General features: G+C 48.2%; 1 protein-coding gene across 2 annotated transcripts in view; it reads left to right on the top strand.

Annotated features, from left to right (window-relative positions):
- Positions 1–9,818: 9,818 nt before the first annotated feature.
- Positions 9,819–27,198, top strand: part of LOC119971145 (calcium-transporting ATPase type 2C member 2-like) — a 138,242-nt gene continuing 120,862 nt past the window's right edge. For both annotated transcript variants that reach the window (XM_038806318.1, XM_038806317.1), the window contains exon 1: positions 9,819–10,112. In XM_038806318.1, the coding sequence (XP_038662246.1) occupies positions 10,005–10,112 (108 nt within the window). In that variant the 5' untranslated portion in view covers positions 9,819–10,004. The remainder of the gene's footprint in view (positions 10,113–27,198) is intronic.

The following is a 27,198-nucleotide window of genomic DNA, read 5'->3' as shown; positions in this document are numbered from 1 at the left end:
TAGTGTCCTCAACCCAACCATCTTCAGCTGTTTCATCAGGGATCTATTCTCCATCACAAGGTCAGAGATGGAGATGTTCGCAGATGAATGCACAATCGCAACTCCTCAGATACTAAAGCAATCAATATTTTTTTTTACATTCATGGATGTTAATAACGCTGGCTAGGCCAACATTATTGCCCATCCATAATTAAGCTCCAGCCAAATGCAACAAGACCTGGACAATATTCAGGCATGAGCTAATGTTACTTGTCCCTCAATTACTTTCTCCAACAAGAGAGAATCTAACCATCTCCCCTCAACATTCAATGGCATGACCATTGCTGAATCCTCTGCTACCAACAGTCTGGGTATTACCACTGGACTTGGACTAGCCATATAAATACTGTGGTTTCAAGAGCAGGTCAGAGGCTGGGAATTCTGCAGAGCGTAACTGACCTCCTAACTCCCCAAAGCCTATCCCACCATCTGCAAGGCACAAGTTAGGAGTGTGATGGAATGCTGTCCACTTGCCTGGATGAGTGCAGCCTCCAACAGCATTCAAGAAGCTTGACACCATCCAGGACAAAGCAGCCCACTTGATTAGCATCACATCCACCACCTTCAACATTCAGTTCCTCCACCATCAATGCACATTAGCAGCCGTCTGTACCGTCTGCAAGATGCACTGCAGGAACTCACCTTCAGCAGCTCCTTCCAAATCCACAATCTCTTCAGTTAGAAGGACAAGGGCAGCGCATGCATGCTAACACCACCACCGGCAAGTTTCCTTCCAAGGCACATACATATCCTGACTTGGAACTATATTGTTGTTCCTTCACTCTGTCACTGGGTCAAAGTGCTGGAATTCCCTTCCTAACAGCACTGTGGTGTTCCTACACCACATGGACTGCAGCAGTTCAAGGAGGCATCACACCACCACTTTCTCAGGGGCAATTAGGGGTGGGCAATAAATGGTGGCCTAGCTGGTGATGCCAGTACCCCATAAAAGAATAAGAAGTTTAAAGAACATAAGAACTAGGAGCAGGAGTAGGCCATCTGGCCCATCCAGCCTGTTCCGCCATTCGATGAGATCATGGCTGATCTTTTGTGGACTCAGCTTCACTTTACGACCCGAACACCATAACCCTTTTCCTACCTAACAGGTCTCATTCAGCCACCATCCCTTCTGACACCCCGATCCTTATCCTCCCATCACTTCTGAAGCAATCACTGGTCTGGTGAACTGCTAGTACCAATGAGTACCACAAGATAAAAATAATATGAATGGGAATGGAACGTGGTAGCAAGTATTCACTCTCCAGACTTCTGTAAGACACTCATGCCCACGTCCAAGGTGCTGCCACAGTCTAGGTATTGGTCAGTGGTGCTAACAAACCTCAGGAGGCCAATCCCTAACTGTTCTTTACCCTCAGGAACCCCGAAGTGAGTTAAACCCCCAGTTCCACTGAAGATCGGGTTTCTCCTCAATGCCACCTAATCCTCTGCTGGCATTTCAAACTCCAAGAGCATCTGCACAAAACCAGCAAACCTGGCAGCCTTCACTCATGTACAGAAACATCATTGGACACTTTCCCTTGTGCTCCCAACTTCATAATAGCTGCTTCTTCCTACTAAAGTCGAGAAATCCAGCAGTACTGAAAGCCACAAGACTGCCATCCCTTCTGCAATAGTTATAAGCTATTATAAATTTAAAAAATAAAGTAAATAAACTATCTTCAATGTGGTACATTTTACCAACCATCTGATGTTACATGCACTAAAAAAATGTAGAATACAACACAAACTAGTATATCCTCTTGAGTCATTGTGAGCAATGGGCATGGAAATTTACTCCCATTATTCCTGCATAAATATACCTTTTCATTTTATATGCATAATCATAGTGGTTGTCACGTATTCTGTTCGTAGTTTTCATCTTTGTTACTGAACATATTGTAGATTGTTTCAGTAACAGTGCTAATAAAACATTGTACATTGTAATATTTTGACTATTTCCCCCATTGCACTGTCGTGAGCATCTCAATTGTGCAATTATTTTCATGTCTTGCTGTTTTTTCATTCATGTCACAGATTTAAACAATGACTCATTCACAGTTTACTTTAATGATCGAAGCTGTACTTGCCTCAGATAATCAATATTTTACATGGTGCTAAATATGCAATGTTACGGTTCTAAACATTTGTGTACTGTTCAAATACATTTTTTTGTTTCACTTTGTAGCAATGGCAACAAAGTCAAGATTGTGAATTAAAAGCTCTCTGAAACAATAAATTTAATGGTTTTATTTTAGTTTTGTTGTGTTTGAAAATTTTGCAAAAGAAGCTTTGTCAAACACGTAGCATGTAATTAATTTGGCTTTTCCACAGTATTTTAGATCATAATTTGTAATCATGCTGTTTAGCACATTTTAAGTTTTGATCCCCCCCCCACCCCCCACCCCACCCCCCCCCCCCCCCCCCCCACCCCGCAACATCACTTTCAAAGTGTTAAATTACTGCTCCCAATGTACCAATGACCTATTGGCCATGATTCAGCCGATTAAAAACGAAGTGCTGCCACCAGCGGGAAAACCGGTGTTTCCAGGAAGCTCTTCAGAGCAAAGAAACAGCCTCTTAAAAAACAATGGTTAGAAGCCTGCTCAAAGATGGAAGCACTTCACAGTTAGTGGACCATGAGGAGCTATAAAAACAAATAAGTTAATCCCCCCTTTGAAATAGCCTGGATCTGTCAATCAAGAGACCTGTAAAAGGTGATGGACCGGAAATTGAATGAAAACAATGCAGTTCAACAGTTGTAGGCTTCTAAGTAGGCTTGAAAAAGTTAAAGGGGAATGGAATTGACTAAAAAAAAGCACTTTCAGTTTCCAATGCATCAAACGAAGGCATTCACCTAAATCTGATAGATCATTGATATTGATATGCTGGGCGAGACATCAAAGGGTTCCAACACAGAGGGAAGACTTTTAACTGCAGCTTGACATGCTAAATAACAGTTTAATGATTTTCAAAGCTAAAGAGGGTAGACCAGCCACACGAGCCCCATCCCAGGAAAGACCCCTGACCTGAGCTACTCCAGCCCATACAGAGACCTCTGACACCCTGGAGGCAAGTGTTAAGAGGGTACTCACTCCCTTGCCGCCACCTCGGAGTCCACAGCATTTGGTCCCCACTTGTCAGGACCAGGAGAGACTGTTGTCCATGGGACGTCCGGCTGGAGTGGAGGGGGGGGGGTGGGGGGTTCGGCACTCATGCCCAATTCAACAGGCCATCGGTAATCCTGCGTGGGACTAGCAGCATTGGAGAATTAAGGTCATTCTCCCCTCCCCTGTCTCCCAGTCCTCCCACCTGGCCCTGACTCCAAATGCAGGCTCCTGCCCTCTAATCTTCTCTCCACCCTCATGTGATTCCATCAACTACTTGCTAGGGTACAGATTCACATGTGCCAGTCAACCTCCAGTATCTCACCCAATTGGTCATGTGCGAATCTGCGCAAGCTATTTGAACAAAGGGTCATCGCACCTGAGCTAAATCCTGCTCCATCCCACTTTCCACACACATTTAGTTGTGGAGGCATAACTCGGAGAGGAAATACTGACAAAAAAACAATCTTTTGGCTGGTAATCCATGGCTGGTATAGCCAGTTTTAACGATCTTGACCAATGTCTACACTCAAGCTAAACTCAGCTAAACAGGTGAGGAATCAAAACTGGAGTCATTTTGTTCTGTTAGCTATTCACGTCCGCAACCTGCTGAGGCATCAAAGAAATACAGTGTTTTAGTATTCAACATCTAAATTTGTCACGTGAGGTGAGAACAAGGATGGGAATGTGGTGGGGGACAGAAACCCCCTACCAAGATTATCACCTGGAATGTCAGGGTACTTAACGGCCCAGTGAAAAGATCCAGAGTCTTCACCCATTTAAGAAGTTCGAAAGCCGACATTGTCTTCCTGTAAGAGACACACCTGAAGGAGAAGGTAAGAAAGGGCTGGGTGGGACAGATGCACCATTCATTCTATAGGACAAGGGCTAGGAGGGTAGCAATACTGATTAGCAAGAGGACGGTGTTTACAATGACAAGAACGGTTATGGACCCAGAGGCCGGTACGTCATACTCAGCGGTGTCTTAGACGGGGCACCGGTAGTCCTTGTAAACGTGTACACGCCCAACTGGGACAACATGGATTTCATTAAAAAGACCATCGGCAAAATCCCCGACATCGACACACACCCGACTGATCTTGGGGATGACTTCAAATGTGTACAGGACCCATTGATGGACCAATTAAGCCCCAGAACGGGGAAAAAGACAGGCATGGCTAGGGAACTGGGAACTTTCATGGAGCTGGTGGGGGCAGTGGACCCACTGCGGTTCCTACACCCTGGTGAGAAGGAATTCTCATTAATTTCACCAGTGCACAAGATATATACTCATATTTACTTATTTTCTGTGGGGAAATCAGTCCTTCCAGAAATAGAACAGGAATCTCTGACTATACTCCACATTACATAGATGCGAGGTTGGAGGTGGGCTGACAAGGTCTTCTTGTCATTACAGGCCATAGGTGTACATCACTAACAACCAGAACAGGGAAGTCTCACCTTTCACATTCTGGGAGGCACTGAAGGCAGTGATTAGGGGAGAGATTACAGCCTACATGGCTTGTAGAGATAGGGAAGAGAGGGCGGCCAGGCAACAACTGATCAACTCCATCCTGGAGGTCGACAGAAGAGATTCTGGATGAGAGGAAAAAGTGACAAATGGACTTTAACCTGCTATCCACCAAGAAAGCAGTTGTGAACACAGCCCAGTCCATCACACGAACCTGCCTCCAATCCATTGACTCCATCTACACCTCCGGTTGCCTGGGGAAAGCGGGCAGCATAATCAAAGACTTCTCCCACCCGGCTTACTCACTCTTCCAACTTCTTCCATCAGGCAGGAGATACAAAAGTCTGAGGACACGCACGAACAGACTCAAAAACAGCTTCTTCCCCGCTGTTACCAGACTCCTAAACGACTCTCCTATGGACTGACCACATTAACACTACACCCTGTATGCTTCACCCGATGCTGGTGTTATGTAGTTACATTGTGTACCTTGTGTTGCCCTATTATGTATTTTCTTTTATTTCCTTTTCTTTTCAAATACTTAATGATCTGTTGAGCTGCTCGCAGAAAAATACTTTTCACTGTATCTTGGTACACGTGACAATAAACAAAATTCAGATGAAAATCCAGATGAATCCAAAGAGCTCTTGTAAATTTGAAGTCAATGGGAATGTCATGCTCTGGTATATTCTGAATATCAAACTTATTTTTATATTTTACAACTAACCGCACAGGGCTACAAAAGACAGCCCCCCAAGGGTCTCCTGGTTTATTTTGTGGATTGAAGCTATTCCCCTATCTAAAAGAGGGAACAGATGGAACATTCCTGACTTATGTCGAATCAATGGCTCTTTATGAAACTAATTAACAAGGTCATCATCAGTTGAATGGGCCATTTAAATACAAGTTGCTGGCTACCTCAAACTCTCAATGTGTCACCTGACAACACAGGATGATTGATGCCATGTGAGAGTACCTTTAAGAAATGGGTGTTTAAGAAATGGGTGTTTATCAGTGATGTCAGAGTGTGGGTGGCGCTGGGCTGTCTGTCAGCTTTTTACTTTCGTTTTAGGCTGTTTGCTGCAGGGTGTGTTTTAGTTTTGTTTTCAGTGTTGGAGCTGAAGCCAGACAGAGCAGGTGTACTGTAGATCTCTCTGCCATGAAAAGACTATCCCGTGATCATTTGGTGAATTCAGAATTATAAATGTTGTCAGTAGTGAATGTAAACCTAATGTGCTTCTGTAAAAAGATGTTTCTTTTGTCTTCTGGCTGTTGTTTGGGAAGTTATTAAGGATTACTTTGTGTTGTATTCTTTGGGGGTTGTATTTGAATTGATGGTTTCTAAGATGTTCACTGGATGTTTTAAAAAGGTTAACTTGAGTTCATAGAATAAACATTGTTTTGCTTTAAAAACTACTTTTCGATTTCTGCTGTACCACCCTGTAGAGTGGGCCGTGTGCTCCCCATACCATAATCTATTAAAAGTTGTGGGTCAGGTGAACTCCATGATACTCTTTGGGGTTCTATAAACACTGGCCCATTACATTGGAACCAACATACATATCATCCTTTGTTTGGAAAAAGGAATTTTGAACTTTAGAATGTCACATGACGCACCATAATCAATAACCTTCTTTATTTTTAAAACTCACTAATGGCTTGCGGCTGGAATTATCTAATTGGGGTACTCAATTTGGGGTATGAAACCACCTCATACAACATATTGATCATGGGCAGTAAAAATAAACATATAAATTCACTCCATGACAGGGAATCAGGGAATATTTTCCAAAAGCCAGAGTAAGCTGGCAGTCAAGAAAGCATACGGAATGCTTGCCTTTATTGGACGGGGCATTGAGTATTAAAACCGGCAACAGTTGTATAGAACCTTGGTAAGGCCACTCTTGGAGTATTGCACACAATTCTGGTCGCCACACTGCCAGAAGGATGTGGAGGCTTTGGAGAGGGTGCAGAGGAGGTTTACCAGGATGTTGCCTGGTCTGGAAGGTGTTAGCTATGCGGAGACACTGAATAGACTCGGACTATTTTCATTAGAACAACAGAGGTTGAGGAGCGACCTGATAGAGGTCTACAAGATTACAAGGAGCGTGGATAGAGTGGATGAGAAGACAGGGTGGAGAGGTCAGTCACTAGGGGGCATAGGTTTAAGGTCCATGGGGCAAAGTTTAGAGGAAATTTACGAGGCAGGTTTTTTTACACAGCGGGTGGTGAGTGCCTGGAACGCGCTGGTTTTCAAAAGTCATCTTGAGAAATAGAAATAGGATGGGTATAGAGGGATACAGCACTAGGAAGTGCTGAGGGTTTTGGCCAAGGTTGGTATCATGACCAGTACAGGCTTGGAGCGCCGAAGAGCCTGTTCCTGTGCTGTATTGTTCTTTGTTCTTTGACTGTAACTGCTAAAGGCCAATCATTTTAGTCCCAGGACAATACTGCAGGAGTTCCTCAGGGGAGCTCACCAAGCTTCTACCCACCTCCAGACTCCCCAAAGCTGGGCTACCATCAATGAAGCACAAGTCAAAAGTATGATAGAATACTCCAATAAGGCTCAAAAACCTAAGTACCTTCGAGGACAAAATAGCTTGCTTAACTGGCATCCTAACTACCACCTTAAACATTTCCTCTCTCTCCCACAAGCACACCATGGGTGCAGCGTGTACCGTTTACAAGTTGCTTTGCAGCAACCCATCAAAACTTTGTTGACAGAACCTCTTAAATCCACCTTAGAAGGATAAGGGTAGCAGGTTCTGCCAAGTTCCCTTCTGAGTCACACACAATCCTGGCTTGGAACTACATCACTGTTCCTTTATTGTTACCAGGTTAAAATCCTGGAACCTCCGACCTATCAGCACGGTGGGTACAATCGGCAGATTGCAGCGATTCAAGAAGATGATTCACCACCACATGTTCAAGAGCAATTAGAAATGGACAATAAATGGCAGCCTTCTCAATGACACACACATCCCATGAATCATTTTTTTAAAGTTTTGACATGAAGTCCAGCCAACCCTTTTCAAACTCTGAACTCGTGTCTTGTTTAGGAATATTCCCAGGGCCTCAGCTTTTCAGGAGCTTTTAGATTCTACACATTACTCGATATAACGCATTGATTCATAGAAACTATGGAAACGACCCTCTATGCTCTTTCCATATCATCACAATTCCGCCCAATGGAAAAATCAGTCCCTCGGATATACAGGAGAAAGGTACTTTTATTCTCCAGGAAATAGCTAGAACATTTTTAAAATATAATTGTTATCTGCAGTCTATCACACTATATGGATTTTAAAGATTAACTTTCTATGTACCTAGGGAGAAGAGGCGATGGGACACCACAAGAATAGCCGGGGAAAAAAGTCTTAATCGATCAGCTTTGCACAATGCGTATTTCTCATTATGTCAAGACACTGCCTTTTGTAGGAAGGGGGTGAAAGGTTATCAGGGGTAGGCCGGAATGTGAGATTGAGGTTACAATTACAACAGCCGTGATCTTATTGAATGGCAGTGCAGGCTCGAGGAGCCGTATGGCCTACTCCTGCTCCTAATTCGTATGGTTGTATGTCACAATGGCACTGAAATATATTTTCTCCTACTCCTCCGGATGTTATTTGTTGGCTTTGGCGCAAGGGTGCGTTTCTTCGTCCCGGTTATGGTTCCCCAGCCATCGGCTCTGTCCCACTCCCTGGCTGCTTTCCTGAAGCTAAAACAGGCTGTCTGCCACCTTGACTTACTATTTGGCCCAGAGCCGAGTGTCCAACCGTCTACCTGCTCCAAAAAAAGCCTACATCTCAACATCAGAATGCCGCCCGCCCCTGATCCTGTGTCAGATCAACTGCGCTGTCATTTCTCAATCAGGTCTTTGTTACTTCTAACCCGAACCGTTCCAATGCTCTCCTGGCTAGCCTCCAATTTTCCACCCTCCATAAACTTGAGCTCATCCAAACCTTGCCTGCCCATACCTAGCTCAGAGCAAGTGCTGATCAAATGTCATGCTGTGCTTGATAATCTGCTTTAGCTCCCAGTTTTGTGGCATCTTGATTTGAAAATTCTCACCCTTTCGTTTCCAAATCTCTCCATCGTCTGGCTCCTCAATGCCAGTGTGATCTCTGTAGCATCCCGCCATCTACCTCCGGGGTGGGAATGCTTGTCTTTCCCATGTTCTTTGCGGAGTACGAGCGCCCCTGCTCCGGGGGGGGGGGGGGGGGGGGGGGCATCTCAATTAACCTGTGTATAAAAGGTTGGATAGTATGCATAGGGATCTACCGGGGAGTGTACATATCGCTTGTGTAAATAAAACTTTGTTTCCTATTTTACTCGGTGTGGACTCCCCATGTCCTTATTAAACTGGCGATCAGGAGTAAATTGGTTTGCTATTGATGCTGCGACCTGCTCAGCTGAGGCACGTCCTTGATTTTCTGGACCCAGGTTTGGATATCTTTGATTCATCATGCCTCGGGCTGGTTACATGCATTTGACACTGGTGTTGAAGACTGGAATCAATCCGCTGAACGGATGCGTTATTTCTTCCCGGCCAACAATATCACGGAGAATGAGCACCAGACGGTCATACTATGACAGGCTGTGGACCGCATACGTTCGGGGTGATCTGGAGTCTCACGTACCCGGCAATGCTGGATATGCAATCATTCAACCAGCTTGTAATAATTAATTACATTTTTAAAAATAATCTTTATTGTCACAAGTAAGCTGACATTAAAACTGCAATGAAGTTACTGTGAGGGGGGCTATAGGGAGGTGGGTGTGCACACGATCGAAGGGATTGCAGACATTAGGGCAGGAGGGCGCTAGGGGAAGAGTACATAATGCAAGGGTCTGAACACAAGGATTGGAAATCTAAACATTGCTGAACTGGGAGCCAATGTAGATGGGGGTGAGTGGACGGTGAAAGAAGGCAATTTAGAAATTAGCGCTGCCAGCATGTTCAGAGGTGGCCAGCATGTTCAGAGGTGGCGTTTACCCCGGGCAACCCCAGAGACAACTTTAATTGTCAGATTTTGGTTGATGAAAGAAGTAAGAAAATAAAGGCGTGGTCAATTGCTCAACATAAAGACAGGTTACGTGGCAATGAGCCGAATGCAGAATTGTCACTTTGCCTAATGCGAGAGCCGGGGGGGGGGGGGGGGGGGGGGTGGTGGTGTGGCTTTAGTGTGGTGCGGGGACAGGTGTGGAAGGGCGGGCCCAATGGTCACAGCCGCTCCCCTCGGCTGCTTTGTTTAAAGCGCACATCTCACCCGAGTCTCCCGCTTCTATTCGCTGAGGGACAACAAATCTCTGACTTTAGAAGAAAATAAAACTCCGCCGCCGTCCACGAAAACGAAACAAAACATCCGCCAGGAGAGGAAAAGAAGAAGATGAATAATAATATTACCAGGAAGCAAACAGCAATTGCCAAGTTCTTCAGGAAACTTTTCTCTCGGAAGAAGTACCAACTGGTTGAGGAGAGTGACTCGGACGGCAAGGTGAGTGAGTGCGTGCTTGCTGATTGTGGGATGCTTTCCCTCGCCCGAATGTGAACAGTAGGTGGTGGGTGGGGAAATTTTCACAGTTTTTTAAAATCAGTATAGAATCACAGAATTTACAGCGCAGAAGGAGGCCATTTGGCCCATCGAGTCTGCACTGGCCCTTACAAAGAGCACCCTAATTATCTACCCTATCCCCCTAACCCAGTAAACGCCACTTGACATTTTTTGGGCACTAAGGGCAATTTAGCATGGCCGATCCACCTAACCCCACACATCTTTGGGCTTGCGGGAGGAAACCGGAGCAGACGGAGGAAAGACACGGGGAGAACGCGCAGACTCCGCACAGACAGTGACCCAGCCGGGAATCGAACCCGGGACCCTGGAACTGTGAAGCAACTGTGCTCACCCACTATGCTACTGTGCTGGAGTATCCAGTATTTGGGTTTTATTTTTTTCAACCAAAATACCGATGAACGGAATGTTGAATTTTCTGGGAGCGGGTTTGCGTGTGGGTGAGGTTGGTTCGAAACTTGGCTTTTTTCAGCTAGCCCGCCAACACAAGCACGATGGGCCGAATCGCATCCTGCCCCCCCCCCCCCCCCCCCCCCCCCCCCCAGCTGCAGTCCGATGAATCATGCCGACCGTGGTAACTTTCTGCTAATCGAAAGGAATTGGCAGCAGTTTTTCCCGGTCATGACCTGTGCTTTTGTTTCAGTTAAACCGACCGTACTGGCTAACCTTTATCTTTCAAAAGAAAAGAAAAGAAAATATAGAGGTCATTGTTTTGATTTTTGGACCTTTAATGAGTTTCACACTGCATTTCCAAATTACTACAGCATTGCTGATTTATCACTTTGCAGCTTTCTAACCTGCACTGCAGGCTCATGTAGATGGTATTGCTAGACTGGTACACTGGGTCCCCGCATAATGTTTTATCTTGTTTTACAATATTGTTAAGAACACTGACTTGAAGGAATAATTGAACCTATTGGAGGCACTTTTTTAAAATCTGGTTTACAGTCGATGAGGGAATATTTACCCATGGGTAGGTTTAAAATGTACGATGGCCAAAGGAATTTCAAAACAGTTCCCAGCTGTACAGAATTAAGTTTTAAATTATCAAACGTATGTTCCCCTGATGCTCTCCATTATTTGAAATATTACTGTTACGCTACGGGCTTTCTGTCTAATGTTCAAATGTTTAAGGGGCTGGTTTAGCACAGGGCTAAATCGCTGGCTTTGAAAGCAGACCATGGCAGGCAAGCAGCACGGTTCAATTCCCGTACCAGCCTCCCCAAACAAGCACCAGAAAGTGGCGACTAGGGGCTTTACACAGTTACTTCATTTGAAGCCTGCTTGTGACAATAAGCGATTTTCATTTCATTTCAAATCAAGATTCAGGCACCTTGGCTAACACTGCATTCCCTGTGCTCAGAAACTTGCAAAAGGTGCCCACTGATATGGTTTCTGATATGGATAGTGATTATCTTTCTCTTATGATTACGTCCCATAATTTGATTTTGTTGGGCGAGGGGGGGATGATGTTGGAGTGGTCATGTCACTGGAGTAGTCATCCAGCGACTCAGGATAATGCCCAGCAGATGCTATTGGATAGCCTGGGGGAATTTATGGCGGGATTGTCCATCCAGCGATGCCGGAATTGCGAAGCACGATTGGGCGGAAAATCGCTTGTCAGACGGAAATCGATGCCGGTGCCAGGCACCGTACAGAATGCCATGCTCTGGTGCGTTGACAGTGGCGTGAAAATGTTCTACGCCGCACACTGACGTGGACTTGCAAATTGTACAGTCGACGCTGTTGGCATGGCATGGCCCGACCCGACAATTTTCCAGAACCCCCTGCCATGAGGAATCATCGACTGTAAGGTTCACTTGTGGTTTTTAACATCGGAAAACAGGTGCCGTGGCTGTTGAGGGAGAGTGGGAAGGGGTATGAAAAGTGTCCAGCATTGCTATAGTGTGCTGACATTTGTGCCGCTGGCCAGGGTGCTTTGGTCAGGACAGGGGGGCGGCCAGGATGTGGGCCATGGGGTCGGGGTGAATGCACACGGACCACCATTTTTGCAGCCTGCAAGGCAGCCATGTTGCTGCGCATGCCACTTACTGCCCACTGTGAACATAGTGCCATGGGTCGTATGGGTGCCTCCCCAGGCAATCACACTGGGTACCCTCTGGCCCCAGCTGACCCATCAACAGGATGGCGGGGTGGGGGGGGGGGGGGGGGGAGGGGAGGCTCCAGCGCAACAAGTGCCATCTTTTTGGCTGGGACAGTGGGGTGTGGGGAGTGGAACATGGAACAAAGAACATAAAATGCAGAAGGAGGCCATTCGGCCCATCGAGTCTGCACCAACCCACTTAAGCTCTCACTTCAACCCTATCCCCTTAACCCAATAACCCCTCCTAACCTTTTTGGACACTAAGGGCAATTTAGCATGGCGAATTCACCGAACCTGCACATCTTTGGACTGTGGGAGGAAACCGGTGCACCCGGAGGAAACCCACGCAGACACGGGGGGAACGTGCAGACTCAGTGACCCAGCAGGGAATCGAACCTGGGATCCTGGCACTGTGATGCCACAATGCTAACCACTATGCTACCAAGCTGCCCTATGGATCATAGAACATAGAGTGGAGTCCCTTTCTGCAGCTGCTGCTGGTCGGGCTCGCCAGTGCCGCTCCTGGCCCCGGCGAATCACACGCCAGCGTTTGTTGGAATTGCGCTAGTTTCACGAGGCGCCTGTGCTAATCCATTCGGGTGTTCTGAATCGCTCCAGGATGTCACCGCTTTCGTCAATGTAGAACTCTCACGTTTCAGTCCCGCCATCAGCACTTAGTCTCTCAAACGGAGAATCCGCCCTTAAATTCAAACAATAAAATCTGGAATTGGAAGCTATTCTCCCTCATGGTAACCATGTCAATTGTTGTTTTAAAAAAAGCTCCATCTGCTTCACTAAGGTCCTTTTTAGGGAAGGAAATCTATCAACCTTACCTAGTCTGGCCTCCATGTAATTACAGACCCACAGCAATATGGTTGACTCAACTGTCCTGTGAAATGACTGAGCAAGGTACTCAGTTCAAAGGTGCTCGGGGATGGATAACCAATGTTGGCCTTGTCAATGATGCTAGCATCCCATAAAAGAATAAATTAATGTCCATAAAATTACCAAAATCGGTTCCGGTTGCGGCTATGCGGAGCTAAGTCGCACGTTCGGCAGCTCCCGCCAGGAATGGACTTTTGGGCTCTTTTTCGGGCCCCCAGCGGTACTTTTTCGACGGTTCCCGACGTGGGAAGGAGCCAGTAACATTTCCCCGGCAGTATATGGCCTGGACCAGGAGTGGGGCGAGTAAGAAAGTGGTTGCAGTGCCAAAGCAGAAGCGAGAGAAGAAGCACAAGATAGCGTCGGGCGGAGACCAGGAGGCATGGAAGCAGTGGACGCAGGAGCAGCAGGAGACTCTCCAGCGCTGCTTCAGGGAGCTTAAAGCAGAGCTGCTGGAGCCGTTGAAGGCTTCAATTGATAAGCTGATGGAGACCCAGACGGCCAAGGGGGTGGCGATTCGAGAGATCCGGCAAAAGGCCTCCGAAAGAGAGGACGAGACCTTAGGCCTCGTGGTGAAGGTGGAGATGCACGAGGCGCTCCATAAAAAATGGCAGGAGAGGTTTGATAGGTCGAGGCGGAACAATCTGCGGATCCTGGGCCTTCCTGAAGGGCTGAAGGAGTCTGACATGGGGGCCTATGTGGCCACCATGTTAAATTCGCTGATGGGAGCTGGGTCCTTTCAGGGGCCCCTGGAGCTGGAGGGGGCCCATCGAATATTGGCAATATTCGGGAGGTGGGGTCGGGCAGGTGGAAAGCGCGGGCTTTTTCCCGCGCTATGGGTTGAAGGGGGCGGGACCGGAGCTGGGAAGCGCGGGCTTTTTCCCGCTTGAGAGCGGGAGGGGGAGGAGGAAAGCCTGCTGGTGGACACTGGGGAGGAGGGGAAGCCCCACGTTGGGAGGGGTCGAAGGAGTGGCGGGAGTAGCCAGGGTCAGCAGGAGTCAGCTGACTTGCGGGAGTACAATGGGGGGAGCAACGCAGCTAGGGGTGGTCCTAGCTGGGTGGGGTGGGGGTGGGGGGGGGGGGGGGGGGGGGGGGTACCGGGTTGCTGCTGGAATGGCCGAGAAGGAGCTGGAGTATGTGGAGGGGGCGGGATGGGGGTCTGCCGCCGTGGGGAATGGGCTGAGCGAGGGGCGCGGGCATGTGGCGGGCTGAGGATGGGTAATGGCTAGTCGGTGGGGGAGGGGTCCGGTAGCACCCTGATCTGGCTGATAACCTGGAATGAGAGGGGACTGAATGGGCCGGTCAAACGGGCCCGCGTGTTTGCGCACCTGAAGGGGCTGAAGGTGGATGTGGCCATGCTTCAGGAGATGCACCTGAAGGTGGCAAATCAGGTTAGATTGAGGAAGGGATGGGTAGGCCAGGTGTTTCATTCGGGGCTGGATGCAGAAAATCGGGGGTGGCAATCCTGGTGGGGAAGAGGGTGTCGTTCGAGGCGTTAAATGTGGTGGCGGACAGTGGCGGGAGGTATGTGATGGTGAGCGGTAAGCTGCAGGGGGAGTGGGTGGTGCTGGTCAACGTATACGCCACGAGTTGGGATGATGCGGGTTTCATGCGGCGCTTGTTGGGCCGGATTCCAGATTTGGAGGCAGGGGGGGTCCTGATAATGGGGGGGGATTTCAATACGGTGCTGGACCCGGCACTGGATCGATCCAGGTCCAGGACGGGGAGGAGGCCAGCGACGGCTTAGGTGTTGCGGGGGATTATGGACCAGATGGGAGGGGTGGATCCATGGAGGTTTGCAAGGCCGAGGGCCAGGGAATTTTCCTACTTCTCCCATGTGCATAAGGCCTATTCCCGGATTGATTTTTTTGTTATGAGTAGGGCGTTGATTGCGAGGGTGGAGGATGCTGAGTATTCGGCGATCGCCATTTCTGACCATACCCCGCACTGGGTGGACCTCGAGCTGGGGGAGGTGAGGGTCCAGCGCCCGCTTTGGCGCTTGGAGGTGGGGCTGCTGGCGGACGAGGAGGTGGGCGGGCGGGTTCGAGGATGTATCAAGAGGTATCTGGAGGCCAATGACAATGGGGATGTCCGAGTGAGGACGGTCTGGGAGGCGCTGAAGGCTAGGGGGGAGTTGATCTCCATTCGAGCCCACAGGGAGAGGAGAGAGCAGAGAGAGAGGGAGAGACTGGTGGGGGGAGACGGTGAGGGTGGACAGGAGATACGTGGAGGCACCGGAGGAGGGATTGCTGAGGGAGCGGCGTACTCTCCAGGCTGAGTTCGACTTGTTGACCATCAGAAAGGCGGAAGCTCAGTGGAGGAAGGCACAGGGAGTGGTGTATGAATGTGGGGAGAAGGCGAGCAGGATGCTGGCGCACCAGCAACCTAAGAGGGATACGGCCAGGGAGATTGGTGGAGTTAAGGATAGGGGAGGGAATGTGGTGCGAAAGGGGGTAGACATTAATGGGGTCTTCAGGGAATTTTATGAGGAACTGTATCGGTCCGAACCCCCAGCAGAGGAGGGGGGGGGGGGGGGGGGGGGGGGGGGGGGGGATGGTGCGCTTTTTGGACCGGCTGAGATTCCCGAGGGTGGAGGAGGGACAGGTGGAGGGACTGGGGGCGCCGGTTGAGCTGGAGGAGCTGGTCAAAGGGAGAGGGAGCATGCAGTCGGGGAAGGCGCCGGGGCCGGATGGGTTCCCGGTCGAATTCTATAAGATGTATGCAGACCTGTTGGGCCCCCTGTTGGTTAGGACCTTCAACGAGGCAAGGGAAGGGGGGGCTCTGCCTCCGACGATGATGCTTAAGCGGGAAAAGGATCCCCTGCAGTGTCGGCCATACAGGCCGATCTCGCTCTTAAATGTAGACGCCTAGCTGTTGGCAAAGATCTTAGCCATGAGGATAGAGGACTGTGTGCCGCAGGTTATCCACGAGGATCAAACGGGATTCGTGAAGGGGAGGCAGCTGAAAACTAACATACGGAGGCTCTTGAATGTTATAATGATGCCGGCGGTGGAAGGGGAGGTGGAGATAGTGGTGGCGTTGGACGCGGAGAAGGCCTTTGATAGGGTTGAGTGGGGGTACTTGTGGGAGGTGTTAGAGAGGTTCGGGTTTGGGGAGGGGTTTGTCAGGTGGGTGAGGCTGTTATATGAGGCCCCGATGGCGAGCGTGGCCACGAATAGGAGGAGGTCGGAGTATTGCCGGTTATGCCGAGGGACGAGGCAGAGGTGTCCCTTGTCCCCCCTGCTTTTTGCGCTGGCAATTGAACCCCTGGCCATGGCGTTAAGGGAGTCGCGGAACTGGAGGGGGCTGGTGCGAGGTGGGGAGGAACACTGAGTGTCGCTTTACGCGGATGACCTATTGCTGTATGTGGCGGACCCGGTGGGGCAATGCCGGAGGTGATGAGGATTCTTAGGGAATTTGGGGATTTCTCAGGATACAAGCTCAACTTGGGGAAGAGCGAGCTGTTCGTTGTACACCCGGGGGACCAAGAGGGGGGGATCGGTAGGTTCCCACTAAAAAGGGCGGAGAAGAAGCTTCAGGTACTTAGGGGTCCAGGTGGCCAGGAGCTGGGGGGCCTTGCATAAGCTTAACCTCACGAGGCTGGTGGAGCAAATGGAGGTGGAGTTTAAGAGGTGGGATATGCAGCCGCTGTCTCTGGCGGATAAGGTGCAATCAGTCAAGATGACAGTGCTCCCCAGATTTCGGTTCCTGTTCCAGTGCCTCCCCATCCTTATCCCGAAGGCCTTTTTCAGGCGGGTTAACAGGAGCATTATGGGATTTGTGTGGGCGCACGGGACCCCGAGGGTGAGAAGGGTGTTTCTGGAGCGGGGCAGGGATAGGGGGAGCTGGTGCTGCCCAATCTCTGTGGGTATTATTGGGCTGCCAACGCAGCGATAGTGTGTAAGTGGGTGATGGACGGGTAAGGGGCAGCATGGAAGAGGATGGAGATGGCGTCCTGTGTGGGCACGAGCCTGGAGGCGCTGGTAACGGCGCCGCTGCCGCTCCCTCCAACAAGGTATATCACGAGCCCGGTGGTGGCGGCTACCCTCAAAATTTGGGGGCAATGGAGACGGCACAGGGGGGAGGTGGGGGCCCCGATGGGATCCCCGATACGGAGGAACCACCGGTTTGTCCCGGGGAGAATTGATGGCGGGTTCCTGAGTTGGCACAGGGCAGGTGTTAGGAGGTTGAGGGACCTGTTCGTGGACGGGAAGTTTGCGAGCCTGGGTGAGCTGGAAGGGACGTTCGGGCTCCCTCCGGGGAACACCTTTAGGCACATGCAGGTAAGGGCGTTTGTCAGACGGCAGGTGGCAGAGTTCCCTCTGTTGCCGCTGCGTGGGGTCCAGGACAGTGTACTCTCGGGGGTGTGGGTTGGAGAGGGGAGGATCTCGGCAACGTACCAAGTGATGCAGGAGGTAGACAAGGCCTCGGTGGAGGATCTGAAGGGTAAATGGGAGGAAGAGCTGGGTGAGGAGATTGAGGAGGGGACTTGGGTGGTCGCCCTAGGAAGGGTGAACTCCTCCTCTTCTTGTGCGAGGCTTAGCCTCATAGAGTTAAGGTGCTGCATAGGGCTCACATGACCGGGACAAGGATGAGCCGTTTTTTTGGGAACGAGGACAGGTGTATTAGGTGCTCAGGGAGCCCAGCAAACCATGCCCATATGTTCTGGGCATGCCCAGCGCTGGGGGAATTTTGGAAGGGCATAGCAAGGACGATGTCGAGCGTGGTAGGATCCAGGGTCAAACCGGGCTGGGGCTCGCAATATTTGGAGTTGCAGAGGAGCCGGGAGTGCAGGAGGCGGAAGAGGCCGGCATTCTGGCCTTTGTGTCCCCAGTAGCCCGGCGGAGGATTCTTCTTCAGTGGAAGGATGCTAGACCCCCCAAGCGTGGAGGCCTGGATCAACGATATAGCGGGGTTTATTAAATTGGAGAGGGTGAAATTTGCCCTCAAGGGGTCAGTGCAGGGGTTCTTCAAGAGGTGGCAACCATTCCTAGATTTCCTGGCAGAACGGTAGAAAAAGGCCAGCAGCAGCAGCAACCCAGGGGGAGGGGTGGGGGTGGGGGGAGTGGGGGGAGAGGAGGGGGAGTGGGGGGGTGGAGGGGGAGTGGGGGGGAGAGGGAGTAGGGGGAGGGGGAGTGGGGGGAGGAGGGGGAGTTGGGGGGAGGGGGTGGGGGGAGTGGGGAGGGGGGGGCATTTTCTGTGTTTTGGGCTGAAGGGACGTGTATATTTGTTCATTGCTAATGACAGCCGTTAATTTACTGTTCTTTTTTGTATACATGGGGTGGTTTGTTCTTGCTTTTCTTGATATTTTTCGTTATTGATATTTTGCGAAAATTTGAATAAAAATTATTTAAAAAAAAAAAGAAATGACCAAAATCAGTATAGGAGCAGGAGTAGGCCATTTGGCCCGTCGAACCTGTTCCACCATTCAATCAGATCATGACTGACCATCAACCTCTGTGTCGTTTATCCCATATCCGTTGATGTCATTAGTATCCAGAAATTCATCAATTTCTGCCTCGAACAGTCTCAGCGATTGAGCTTCTCCATCTACTGAGGAAGAAACCTCTCCCTGCCTTGATCTGAAATGGCCTATCGCTTATTCTAAGGCTCTGTCCCTTGCTTATAAACTCATCAACCCGGGGAAGCATCCTAACCACATTGACCCTGTCACTTTCTATAATAATTTAGTAATTTTCCACAGGATAGCCCCTCTATCTTCGAAACTCTAACGAGTACAGGCCCAGTTTCCTCAACATCTCCTCATTGTACAATCCCGCCTGGGATTAGTCTGATGAACCTCTGTTCTACTATGCCTATAAAGCGTGTATATCCTTCCATGGATCAGGAGACCACTCTGCACACAATATTTCAGGTGCGGTCTCGCAGGTCAATCTGGAAATTCATAGAATCGCAGCACCCTAGAGTGCAGAAGGAGGTCATTCGGCCCATCCAGTCTGCACCAACCATTTGAAACACAGACCCAATCCCCTCCTATTCCCTGTAACCCTCTAACCTTTGGATACTACGGGTCAACCTACCTAACCTGCACATCTTTGGACTGTGGAAGGAAACCGGAGCACCCGGAGGAAACCCGCGCAGGTGGAAATTGTACGCAGACGGTTACCTGAGGTTGAAATCAAACCCGGGTCCCTGGCGCTGTCAGGCAGCAGTGCTAACCACTGTACCACCATGCTTCCTGAGAAGTATTTATTAAGAGGAAGAACTAACAAAAACAAAATTGTTCAATCAGTTCAATGATAATAATTCTGGAAAACTTGATTTTTCACCAGTACTTTAAAACCATTTCCATTGATGGAAGTTATTGCAAAGAGCCAATTAGTCGACGTGCCCTCGATTTATATATATTTAAAAAAACACAGGTCTGGATAAACTCCAGTCTGCGCAGAATTTTTTTTTTATAGAGTTCCTACAGTGCAGAAGGAGGCCATTCTGCCCCTCGGGTCTGCACTGACCCTCAAAATGTGCACTCTGCTGAGGCCCACTCCTCCATCCTATCCCCATAAGCCCTCACATTGATCATGGACAATCCACCTAACCTGTACATCATGGAACTGTGGGAGGAAACCAGAACACCTGGAGGAAATCTATGCAGACATGCGAAGAACGTTCAAACGGAGAACATGCAAACTCCGCACAGTCACCCAAGGCCAGAATTGAATCCCGGTCCCTGGCACTATGAGGCAGCAGTGCTAACCGCTGTGCTACTGTGTTGCCATGTGTGAGGAGGGGCAAACCGAAGCATCTGATCTGTCAATCTGGTTTGTTTTATGAGGTTGAACTAATACTGGAAGAAGATTTAAAACCGAAAGCTATGAGTTAACAATTAATCAAACCATTCAAAATGTGCTAATAATGCCTCGTAGATATTAATGTCTTCATAATATTCGTTGCATAATAACTATAAATTTGTTACCCTCGACATTAATCCTAGGTTTAAAAGAAAATGGCTTTCCAGGTTCAAATTAAATCAATTATGCCTTCATTTCAGGGGACGATAAATAACTGCTTTTGTCCTCCTATACATCAATTTCCTTTGCCCCATAACTAATTAGTTCACTGTCTGGGATTATTTTCAATGTATACATTTTAATTGGAGGTTTTTTCCTGTGACTGTTCTTCTGCTGGTCCCTTTGCAAGAGACTTGTATTCACAGAGAGTAACGGATTTGCAGCCCTCCAGAATGACACATGATGGCCAGGAGATAGAGCTGCTTGTGAAAACTCTGTGTCACTTTAGAAGCATTTGAATGATGTGGCTGAAGAAGGAAGTTTGGTGTGAAGCTGTAATGGGAATCTAGATTAGGAGCAGTATGTGCTCTTTAAATAAGTAACTACTTTATTAATGTATACCCACATCATCAATCACTAATTTACAGTTTAGCCAGGAAGCAAGTGGTTAAATTGATGTCCAGTTGAACAATATTAAAAAGAATGTGTGAAAGATGGTAACCTAATGTGATCTCCATTTAGAAAGTTGTTCGACAGAAATGAATTTGTCTGTGACTCGAGAGAATGAAAACTATCGCCACCGACATTGTGAAGTAATATATTTACAAAACACGTTTTAATTCTTTCATGGGATGTGGCCATAATTTCCCCTCAACCAAGTGACTTGAAAGGCCATTTCAGAGGGCAGTTAAGAATAAGCCACTTTCCTGTGGATTTGGAGTCACATGTAGGCCAGGCCAAGTAAGGATGGCAGATGCCCACCTCCCAAAGGACAATAATCAATGATAGTTCTCATGGTCACCATTACTGAGACTAGTTTTATATTCTAGGGGGTGTTGGTTTCCTCTAGGTAGATGCCTGGTGCGGGATATCGTTTAACATGGGAATGCCATTGGACATCAGAAGATGCATGGTCCTTGACGGAAAGTAGTTCCAGTGGCAAAACCTCGATGACTGGGGACCTCCTCTACTGCTGCAGCCTTCATCCGCCGTTGCAGATGCTGATACCATACAAGTATCTTCCACCTGATTTGCCATTTTGGATTTATCTGGTACCTCTCCTCTGACCTCTGACCCTGCTGGCAGTTCAAGACTCCTGACAGCATTGCTCACGTGATGAATGAAGTGCTCAAGCCTCTCCACCATGACAAGGTGGCAATTCTTGGAATGAAAGAAAATGTTCTTCAGGCCTGTCACATTCCTTTGGGTTGAACCCAGGCAGAGCTAATGAACCTTCCAGATTATTGTGTAAAGGAATTCTTGGGGGTAATTGGGAAGTATAACCAAGTTCATAGCATAAGCAATTATCAGCTAAAATGTTAATAGTGCTTGCTTCATTTAATTTTTATAGACAATTAATGTTTGCTTGTTTTAAGAGTGAAATGGTATGAAGTAATTCTGTCATTGACTTATGGTGTGTTTGGGTTTCTCTTTAAATGCTAATGGTCCGTAACAAGCTTGTTACACAGTGCAGATTTTGCCTATTTGAGAGATACTACAGATACAATCATCACTGTGTGGCATTTGCAAGAAAAATGAAAGAAACGGCACCAACTGCTGTATGTGGCCTTTTTCAACCTCACATAAGCTTTTGGCTTTCAACCATGAGAGCTTATGAAATATCCTTCTCAAATTGGTTACCCTCAGAATTTTGTTGCTATCCTCTGCCTACTTTATGATGGTCGGGAAGCTGTGATCCTCAACAGCAGAACCATTCTATCTTAGTAGAGAATGTGGTCAAAAAGGACGGCTGGATTCTCCGTTTCTGAGACTAAGGGCGGGATTCTCCGATTGCCGACGGCAAAATCGAGTTCAAAGATTGGTCGGAGAATCCGTCTTTACTCCGAAATCGGGGGCTGTGCCGTTTTTCAGATGCTCCGCCCCTCAGAAACAGCGTGATCGCTGAGTACGCGGCACACAGTTGGGACGGCCTCAGGACGTCACCTGAGGCCCTCCCCCAATGCTCCACGCCTGATGGGCTGGCTTCCCGATGGCATCAGTCACGTGTGCTCATAGTTTTCGGGGACCTCGCGTGGCAGCTGCGGCCTGTGTCCAGCACCGCCATAATCGAGGGCGGAGGGGGGGTAGCTGTTCCTCTGGCCGGGGGGCGGCTTCGACGGGGGCTGGGAGGACTGGTGGGGGGGGAGGGGGTCCAGGGGTAGCAAGAGGGGTTACAGGTGGACACTATCAGGCAGGCCAGGCATGCGCCATGTTTCACTGCGCGGCCGCCGCAGGTCGCCACAGACCCGGCAATTCTCCATCCACATCTGCAGGTGAAGCCGGGGGCTTTATGTGGCGCGACTACTAGCCCCCGCAGTCAGAGCATCAGTGCGGGGGCGGCTCCGACGGTTTTGGCTGAAATCAGAGAATCCAGCCCTAAGTGTTGACAACGGACCAGGATTCATGGACATCCATGACAGCAAAACTGATGCTGCACATGGGCCGATTCAACGTCCATGGGTACATACGGCAGGGCAAGGTTTATAACTGGGGGAAGGGTAATTACGATGCGATTAGGCAAGAATTGGGGAGCATAAGATGGAAACAGAAACTGTCAGGGATAGGCACATTTGAGATGTGGAGCTTGTTCAAGGAGCAAATACTGTGTGTCCTTGATATGTATGTCCCTGTCAGGCAGGGAGGAAATGGTCGAGTGAGGGAACCATGGTTTACAAAAGAGGTTGAATGTCTTGTCAAGAGAAAGAAGGGGGCTTATATAAGGATGAGAAACCAAGGTTCAGTTAGGGCACTTGAGGGATACAAGATAGCTAGGAAGGAGCTCAAGAAAGGGCTTAGGAGAGCTGGGGGGGGGTGGGGGGTGGGGGGGGGGGGGGGGGGGGGGTGGGGGGGTGGGGGGGGGGGGGGGCATGAGAAGTTTTTGGCAGGTAGGATCAAGGAAAACTGCAAGGCTTTTTACACTTATGTGAGGAATAAAAGAATGACCAAAGTGACGTTAGGGCCGGTCAAGGACAATAGTGGGAATGTGTGCATGGAGTCTGAAGATACAGGAGAGGCCCTAAATGAATACTTTTCTTCAGTGTTCACAAAGGAGAGGGGACATGTTGCTGAGGAGGATAGTGCGATACAGGCTGGTAGGCTGGAGGAGGTAGATATTCAGAAGGAAGCAGCGTTAGAAATTTTGAGAAGCCTGAGGATAGATAAGTCCCCTGGGCCTGATGAGATATATCCTAGGATTCTTTGGGAGGCGAGGGATGAGATTGCAGAGCTTTGGCTTTGATCTTTATGTCCTTACTGTCTGCACGCATTGTGCCAGAAGACTGGAGAGAGGCAAATGTTGTCTCCTTGTTCAAGAAAGGGAATAGGTATAACCCTGGGAATTATAGGCTGGTTAGTCTCACTTTGGTCATCGGTAAATCATTGGAAAGGGTCCTGAGGATAGGATTTACGATCATTTGGAAAGATAGTGCTTAATCCAGGATAGTCAGCACGGATTTGTGAGGGGTAAGTCTTGCCTCACAAGTTTGATTGTATTATTTGAGGAGGTAACTAAGTACAGAGATGAAGGTAGAGCAGTTGATGTCGTATACATGGATTTTAGTAAGGATTTTGATAAAGTGCCCTATGGTCGGCTCATGCAGAAAATAAGGAGGCAAGGCATAGAGGGAAATTTGGCCGATTGGATCAATAACTGGCTATCACATAGAATGCAGAGGGTGGTGGTAGATGGTAAATTTTCATCCTGGAGCCCAGTCACCAGCGGTGTACCACAGGGATCAGTGCTGGGTCCTCTGCTATTTGTGATTTTTATCAATGACTTGGATGATGGAGTTGAAGTTTGGGTTAGTAAATTTGCTCATGACACCAAAATTGGTGGAGTAGTGGATAATGTGGAGGGCTGTTGTAGGCTGCAAAGAGACATTGATATGATGCAGAGCTGGGCTGAAAACTGGCAGATGGAGTTTAACCCTGATAAGTGTGAGGTGATTCATTTTGGTAGGACAAATTTGAATGCGAATTACAGGGTTAACGGCAGGGTTCTGAAGAAAGTGGAGGAGCAGAGAGATCTCGGAGTTCATGTCCATAGATCTCTGAAAGTTGCCACGCAAGTGGATAGAGCCGTGAAGAAAGCCTATAGTGTGTTAACATTTATTAACAGGAGGATTGAGTTTAAGAGCCGTGACGTTATGCTGCAACTGTATAAGACCTTGGTTAGACCACATTTGGAGCATTGTGTGAAGTTCTGGTCACCTCATTATAGGAAGGATGTGGAAGCATTGGAAAGGGTGCATAGGAGATTTACCAGGATGCTGCCTGCATTGGAGGGTAGGTCTTATGAGGAAAAGTTGAGGGAGCTAGGGCTTTTCTCATTGGAGCGAAGGAGGATGAGAGGTGACTTAATTGAGATGTATGAGATGATGAGAGGGATAGATAGAGTGGACATTCAGGGACTTTTTCCTCGGGTGGATGTAGCTGTTACAAGGGGGCATAACGATAAGGTTCATGGTGGAAGATATAGGAGGGATGTCAGAGGTAGGTTCTTTACTCAGAGAGTGGTTGGGGCGTGGAACGCACTCCCAGCTATGGTAGTGGAGTCGGATACTTTAGGAACTTTCAAGCGGTTATTGGATAGGCATATGGAGTGCACTAGAATGATTGGGAGTCGGTTGATTTGATCTTAGTTTCAGACTAGTTTGGCACAACATCGTGAGTGGAAGAGCCTGTACTGTGCTGTACAGTTCTATGTTCTATCTATGTTCATCGAGAGGCTAGCACAGGCGCCACGTGGAACACAATCGATTCCAATGAGAAACGGTGCAGGATTTGCGATTGGCACTCAAGAGAGAAAGGAAGTCTTGGGGGCCTCCTGTCAATGAAGGCAGGAGACAACTGAAATTCATTGTCACCTTGAATGTCCCCTTGCTAGGGGGGCAGCAATCTCCTCACTCCTAAATGTTTTGGAGATTTAGACAACCTTTAGCAGGGATCTCAAAGCACTGGATAAGTACCAGTAACAGTGGTTTTGCAAGATACTCCAAATTGAGTGGCAAGAAAGATGGTTCAACAGCAGTGCCTTCTCAAAAGCCAATATGTTTACCATCAAGGTGCTAATCATTCAAAACCAACTACGCAAGACAAAACATGTTCCAATGCCTGACACCGGACACGCAAAGCAAATGCACTACTCCAATTCAAAGACCTCTCCAAGCAAGACAGCGGAAATTCTCTCGCAATGTCCTTGAAGCAGTTCCGAAGAGTCAAACCTCTCTGCCGGCTCATGAGGTCCTTGGCGTGTGTCTGATCAAAATGGAAAAGGCTCCTTTTGGGAAGGCACGGAACAAACAGAAATACTTTTTGGGAGGCAAATGCGAGTTACGGAGAAAGCACACACCTCCAAACAGCTCACCTACCTGATCCTCCAATGCCACCTGACCTGCAGTGGAGGTGTCTGCAGATGGTGCATTGGACTTATCACGCCTCTCCGTGCCATCAAAATTGAGTGGAAGCAATCCCGAGCGTCTGCCTAAGATCAGACTGCAGCAACTTAAGTCTCCTTGGACATCACCTTCCAAAGTTGTGACCTTTTACTACCCAGTAGAACAAGGACAGGAGATGATGAGAACACCAACACCTGGAATTACCCCTCCCAAGTCACACACCATCCTGACTTGGAACTATATCGGAGCTTCTTTGTTATCGCTGGGTCGAAATCCTGGAACACCTTAACAGTACTGTGGCCCACATCCCAAGAACACATTAATAATAACTTTATTTGCACTTACCTTGAATATTGATATTGCAGCCAATAGTTTTGCAATATGCTCAATGAGGGGACCCAAGTTGTTTCTCTACCTGCTGTGGGAAAGGAAAACACTCTGCAGTTTTGGATATCCTGTGTTGCAAAGGAAGACTATGTGTTAGATGGGAATGCCCGATATGAAGGAATGAGGTGAGACTTGTGCACCTAAGTTTTTTGTCAAAGAAATTGAGTGGAAATATTCAAATCCTTTAAAATGTTGAAAGATATGCTAGAAGTAAGCAACATATTTAGCTGAGATTGAGGAGACTGAACTAAAAAGGACTGTTGCAATTAGGAGGTTTCCAAGCGTATTATGCTTTGTGACTCTAGCTTTATATTTAGGGTAATTGAAGGGGATCATGTGGCCTGTTCTGCAGTCTGCCTGAGAATTATCCTGGATGGCTCAATTATTGAAGATCGAAGGAAGACTTAGGTTGCTTTACTGAGAGGAAGGTGCAAGGTATTTACACATGGAACCAATGACATCAGTTGCTGAGTGAGTAGACGGAGTCTCCCAAAGTTCCAGGAAGGTGTTGTAGGTATTGAATTATAAACAGTTGTACTATAAGCTATCCAACTACTTTGAGACAGAAGCAAGTTGGGTCCCAGGATACCTTCCGGTAATTAGCTTTTCGACCTGAATGTAAGGCTAATGTGTTTCATGTTGTCATGGGAAGGATGTCTGTGGCCTGTTATGATCCATGTAGAGACTAATAACCTTTAAAAGGTCGTTTGAATTACCAGTTTAAAAACTGAAAAAATGGCACGTCAAGATTTCACAGAATAAATGACATATTTTCTTCTTGTGGAAAATTTGTACTTTAACTGCAGAGAGGGACATTCCCTGCGTATATTTATAACTCATTCCATTTTCAAGGAAAGCCAGGTTTGCGATCCGGTTGTAGGCTTCCCCACCAACAAAGAACTGTCTCAGACAGACAGCAGTTCTCTACATTCAAAAGAAAAAAAAGGCTCAGATAAAAGCAAAATACTGAGGATGCTGGAAATCCGAAATAAAAGCAGAAGATGCGAGATAAACTCAGCAAGCCTGACAGTATCTGTGGAGGGAGGAACACAATTAACGAATCGAATCGATATGACCCTTCTACAGAACTTCTGAAGGCTCTCCTCAAGAAAAGGCTGCTTGACTTTGTGAGCTTTGAGAGCTGTGGGAGAGAGATGGTCTTCAATCGAAGAGACGTGTCCTGCAGCTTTTCAAGGATTCCAGGAGATTTATCCTGGCAGGGCTGGAGGAAGAATTTCAGCAGAACATGCTTTACTATCTGTGGTAGATTT

The sequence above is a fragment of the Scyliorhinus canicula genome, chromosome 9 (assembly GCF_902713615.1).
Source record: "Scyliorhinus canicula chromosome 9, sScyCan1.1, whole genome shotgun sequence".
Lineage (NCBI taxonomy): Eukaryota > Metazoa > Chordata > Chondrichthyes > Carcharhiniformes > Scyliorhinidae > Scyliorhinus > Scyliorhinus canicula.
The sequence above is the reverse complement of the archived record's forward strand: the minus strand, read 5'-3'. Positions and strand labels throughout refer to the sequence as shown.